This window comes from Durio zibethinus, chromosome 16, assembly GCF_047325235.1.
Source record: "Durio zibethinus cultivar Kanyao isolate XHJ-2024 chromosome 16, ASM4732523v1, whole genome shotgun sequence".
NCBI classification, from domain to species: Eukaryota; Viridiplantae; Streptophyta; class Magnoliopsida; order Malvales; family Malvaceae; genus Durio; species Durio zibethinus.
This window is the reverse complement of record NC_143177.1, coordinates 4,256,960-4,262,845: the sequence shown is the minus strand read 5'-3', so window position 1 is coordinate 4,262,845 and position 5,886 is coordinate 4,256,960. Positions and strand designations below refer to the sequence as shown.

The following is a 5,886-nucleotide window of genomic DNA, read 5'->3' as shown; positions in this document are numbered from 1 at the left end:
ACTTTAAATGGAAGATTAAAGCTCCGTTTGTTTCGTGAAAAATAACTTCTAAAAATTAATTTTCGTATTTTTAAGTGTTTGTTTGACAAAAAATTAGTTGGTCAATAAAAAATAAATTACTGGTCATGGAAAATAAGGCATTTTTCTAAAATTATCTTATAGATTTGAAAAAAGAAAAACAATTTTCGAAAAAAAGTTGTGTATGAGAAGAATTATTTATAGCATAATTTTACTTATAAATAATATTATATTAATAAATAAATAATATTATATTATAATATATTAATAAATAATATTATATGAATAAATAATATACTATTAATATAATATATTAATAAATAATATTATATTAATAAATAATACACTGTTAATATAATATATTAATAAATAATATTATTATATCAATAAATAATATAATAATAAATATTATTAATTTAATTAATAACTATAATAAAAATATATTAATAAATAATATACTACAAATATAATATATTAATAAATATTATTAATAAATAATATATTAATATATTAATAAATAATATAAAGAATCATAAATAGTTTTATTTTAAGTATTTTATATTAAAATAATATTTTAATTTTAAATATTATTATTAAAATATAATTATTTTTTAATATTAATTATTTTAATAATAAATAAATTTAATATTTTAATAGTTATACTGATATTATTTGAAAAAAGAATTTCAAAAAACAACTAAATAACGAAAAACATTTTTTATTAACTCATTCAAATAACAAAAAAAAAATTTTAATTCAGAAAATATAAATATTTTTTAGAAATTATTTTTCAAAAATTATTTTTTACGAAATAAACGGAACATAAAGACTTGATTGATTGTAATAAAATATTAAGAGTTTGAATTATTATTAAGTTATAATTCAAAGACAATTTTACCCTTCAGCCGATTTTTTTATTCTGTAATTCGATGGTTGATGCACTTTGGCGTTGGACAAATATCCTAGTAGGATTGATTCAGGCTTATAGCTGGCTTAAAAGATTAATACAAGACATGCTTTGATAAAACTCTTAATCATACACTCTAATTTCAGATCATAAATGCACCTCTTTGACACAAGTCGAGAACCAAATTGCCGAGGTTTCAAGAACATAATAATGGTTTCATTTGATTTAAACGTATCCTTTGGCTTTAGCTTCATGTGAACATGTTGAAAATTTTGGGCATTGTCTGCAGTCATTTGGCAATTTGCAGGAAAATCTTGTTCAGTTTAGTTCGATGAATTGAACTTCATTGTCACTAAAAAAGCGAAAAAGCTCTATGCATCAAAGACAAACAGGTAGAGAGGTAGTCATTCACACTCGAAGCAGGCTTGAAGAAAATATTGTTCTAAAATTATAATATTTGATTCAAATCTATTCTATTTAGATCAAATATTAAATATTTAAATCCCATTAAAATCAATATTTGAATCATAAGTGAAAAAACAAAAAATATCGGGAAGTGCCACAAAAACAGAAACATATGCCCATACATTATAATAATATTGTTCCTTGATATTAACTACATGAGCAAGCTGAAAGATAAAGTAATAAATTACAAGATTAAAAAACAAATACTAGGAGACAAATGAAACAAGCAGATTGCATCTTGCAGTGTAATGGTTGTTACTTTGCTGATAGAGGCTTCCTTTTTATCCCATTAATTTCTCATTCTTGGCAGTGCTTGCCATGCCCATATATGAACCTTGCTGTTCCTTCTGTGTACACTTCAGTCTCATTGTCCAGCCTGCGAAATTTCCCATTCCATGTATCAATTTTAATCACTCAGATCATTGGCTCAATAGAAAGAGAAAAAGGGTATTTCAATATAAAATCAAATCAGTTTTAGACTTTTTAAGCCTTACGTATTTCGAACGGCTTTGCTCAAGGTAGAGGCTGATGAAAATGTTTTCCCGTCCAGGTATCTATTTTCTCCTTTGATCCTCAGTTTCATTCTCAGGTCTAGCTCTTCTGGACTCAGCACTAACGGGGAATCTGAAGCCTGTCGTTTTCAAGAACTTTAATTCCAATGTAGGAGTATAAATTCTCATATTGTGGTAAAAAAGATTGTTGATTGTTTATAATATGTTGACAATATAATTCATTCAATGCAAGTTATTCCATTTGTTGAAGAGAATTTGATGGCTTTACCATAACCCATCCCCAAATATCAGCATAGGAAGGAATATGAGCTGAATACGGCACAACATCTGCACGCAAGTTCTCAAAAAGGTTAATTTCACAAACAACCCTTGGACTATAATAAAATATTAATTCATATGTATCTAAACTTTAAAAATTTTTAATATGATACTAGAATTATAATTCTGTCAATTAACGTGATACTTACGTCTAATATCATTACTTTCAAATGATAATAATACATGACTAATTAACGATTCTTGAAGTATTACATTGATTTGTAAATTTGTAATTCATATATCATATTAATATTTCACTTTTATTCAAAGGTCATTAGTGACGTTACCTCTTATTATTATTACACCAAATGAGCTGAGCTAACTTCATGCTTTTTGGCATTGAGGAAATTAATTAGACAAAAGTAAAAGTAGATTTGTTAGATTGAGGCTAGTTAATTACATTTGAAAACCTGCCGTAAAGTGTTATAGATGCAAGAGAATACTTCAGTGTGGCTGAAAATTCCAGCTGGTCCAGCCTACAAATTTAGAAGAAAATGGCCCTTTGTTAAATTAATCTTCTCTTTGCTATTCATAACCACGCAGACATGATTAGAATTACTTGCCTGTGTGACAAATATGCCGCCATGGTTGAGTCTAGGCTTAACAGTGAACTCATAAAACGATTTGGTGTAGAGTTTATAGCAAGGGCCTCCTTCGATTGGGTCTGCCAGGTCGCCAATGATCACATCGTAGCACTCTTTTCTGTTTTCTAACTCGACCCTGGATTGCATGCCAAATGTTGATTTTCAGAACAAAAACACTAGCAAACAACTAGAATATATATTTTTTTGGATAATTGAGGTTGAATTTGAATCTTGATCACTGTAATTAAAAGTTTAATATTTTATCAACCAATCACATGGCTGTTTACCAAATAACTAGAATATTGGAGGTTGAAATAATGTGACATTTAACTCAGAATTGAACCTGGCATCATTGATTATGAGCTCCATTCTTGGATCACAAAAAGATTCCCTGTTAACAACTAAGTATGACTTGCAGAATTCCACCACCTCCTGTGCCAACAATTTGGAATCATTTTCATTAAATTCCCATTTTGTATCATTTAAAAATGTAACAAGAAATTTCTATTTTCATTAGGATGGAGAAATTTTGGTTGGTAATTGATGAATATGAAACGGTTAAAAGAAATGACAAAAAGTTTCATATAATCCTTTTTCTTCTTTGCAAACTAAAATTTCTTTTATCATGAAAAGAACTTTTTTATCATGTGAAAATAGATTATGTAAAACAGTTGCACCACGTCAAAAACTATTCATTTCATTCAAATCTTATCTTATAATTACATTAATAAAAAAAGTCAACATATTAACAGCAAAGAAGGGAAAACTTGAGTTAAAAAGTCAACAAATTATTTTTATATCACCTTGTCAATGTCACACATGACAAGCTTTTCTACATTCTTGTGTCTAAGTATTTCTCTAGCAGTGGAACCTTCACCTCCACCCATGATGAATATGGCCTTTGCACTACAACAAAAATCAGATAAAACCCAAATCATGAAAATTTAGCTTAATTTCAATCAAAAAATAATCTAACTCGTATAAGAAGAAAAATTATATGAAAAAATAAAATAAGTACACACTTTGAATGATGAAGAAGTGCTGGATGAACAAGACATTCATGGTAGATAAACTCATCCACCTCCGCACTCTGAAGCTTTCCATCAATAACTAGTGCCTGTTTTATGAATCAAAGAGAAATTATTTTAGCAGAGAGAGCCAAAATGGTAAAAACATAAATGTAAGAAAATTAAAAAAAAAAAAAAGAAAAAGTAAAAATAAATATGAACCTTTCCAAAGGGCTTTGTATCCAACAGGGCGATGTCTTGGTACTCTGTTGCTGCTGTATGCAATATACTGTGACAGAAGAAGAACAAAATGATTACTAGAATTCTTGAAATAATGAAATTGTTAGAATTTTGTTGATTAAAAGATTAATGTATTAGATACTTTCTTGTAACTTGTCTGGCCTTTTCAGGACCAGGATTTGAAGCCTTCATTTTTAAGCTGCCTTTGGTAGAAAGAAATGAGAAAAAAAAAAAGAAAAAAATATTTTTTACGTTTGATAGCCTTTTCCCTAATCAACGGAAAAATGTTACTCTTTTTTTTTTTTTTTCTTGAAGCTTCTGCTAATGATTTTATCTATGTTTCTTGTCATGAAATTTGCTAGAAAATTATAATTATCTTAAAATAAATTCCCAGTAAAATATCTGCTAACAGCCTAACGCCAATATAAACAACACCCTCCCTCCATGCTCAAAGAAAGAAAAACTATAAAAAAAAAAAAGGAAAATGAAAAAAGACAAACAGAATGAAAAAGGAAAAAGGAAAAACAACAAGATTGAAGTTGAAATAATACAAAATGGATTAAGAGAACTGAAAAAGAAATAAGCTTTAAAACTAGAGTATTAAAATGAATGAATTTTAGCCAAGTGAGTTTACCAAATAACTAGAAAACATTTTTTTTCGATAATGTTTTTTCAGAGTATTAAATTAAAGGAAATAATGCATGTTAAAATAAATTAAATAAAAAAGTTTGATAAATGAACATGCATATACAGTTATATATAATACTACCTATTAAGAGCGAAAGACCATCTCAAGTTTTCTTCGATCTCTTCTTCATACCAGCAGCTCTTTCTATAACCTGTTAAAGAATGGCTTTTCCCATTGCTTCCATTCCCATTGTTAATCCCATTAGAGCATGAAATTTCACCCATTGTCCTTAGCAAATAACTCACTCAAACCCAAGAAAGATAAAGGAACCAGAGAAAGAGAAAAATGAATAAGAGAGAAGCCCCAGGGATGAAGTGGAAAAGAAGAATGGAAGGAGAATATAAATGCGAGGGTGGCAAAGAAACTCCAAAAGAAACATGATTACTTGATTAGGTTACGGTATAAAAGAGTTGTGAACAATCTTTCGAAGTTTGTGTACAATTTTTTTTTTGGAGGCTGAAAAGAAAGAGTCCCATAAGAATCCTCCTGGGGTTTTGCAATCACACATTAAAGGTGTATGGGAAAGACAATTTGTGATTTCTAAGGTTGATTTGGTCGGGTGATTCCTTAGTATTTCATATTCTTTCATAGTTTGTGCATACGTGATCATCTTTGAATGCGAATTTGTAAACCAATTTATATGTATATGCTGTTTTAACTTATTACGTGTATGAATGGACACTAAAATTCTTCAATATTCTTATACTCAAAAAATTCTTCAAAATTGTACGTGTAATTTAATGAACGAGAGAATGTCTGAATAAAACTATATTGGTAATGATTTTTTCTGATATTGGTTATTAGTACGTTGAGTTTTCTATTTTTTTTTTATTATAATTAGTTTAGAATTATCCGAGTTTTTTTTTTTTTTTTTGCATGATTTTTACAGTACATTTTCTCATAATAATTTGTTGCATTCAAAATTTTATTCTAAACATAATTTCTACGAAAATTAAACCCTAATTGATAAGAGCTCATCTCCTTTAAAATTAGACTAATCCTTGTGGATTTGGTATTCCACCTCCACCCATGATTCATGAATCCATTCCTTTGTGTGCCGTAACTTAGGATTCGTGCTATTACTACAGTTCATGGGCGGAGAAGAATGAATAAAGATAGGGCATCAGCATTTAACCGATGAGATCTT

At 28.2% G+C, this 5,886-nt stretch overlaps 1 protein-coding gene across 2 annotated transcripts; it reads right to left on the bottom strand.

Moving 5' to 3' along the window:
• Window positions 1-1,482: 1,482 nt before the first annotated feature.
• Window positions 1,483-5,343, bottom strand: LOC111291353 (thermospermine synthase ACL5-like). 2 transcript variants are annotated; one of them, XM_022883033.2, is made up of 10 exons: window positions 4,821-5,343; window positions 4,034-4,100; window positions 3,827-3,921; window positions 3,608-3,710; window positions 3,136-3,236; window positions 2,784-2,940; window positions 2,621-2,696; window positions 2,171-2,229; window positions 1,885-2,021; window positions 1,483-1,766 (listed from the first exon to the last, which is right to left on the bottom strand). In XM_022883033.2, exons 1-10 carry the CDS (start codon window positions 4,961-4,963, stop codon window positions 1,688-1,690), a joined length of 1,017 nt encoding a protein of 338 aa, XP_022738768.1. In that variant the 5' UTR covers window positions 4,964-5,343; the 3' UTR covers window positions 1,483-1,687. The 2 variants fall into 2 exon arrangements, with proteins under 2 accessions (XP_022738768.1, XP_022738774.1); XM_022883039.2 differs by having other exon boundaries at window positions 3,148-3,236.
• Window positions 5,344-5,886: the final 543 nt, after the last annotated feature.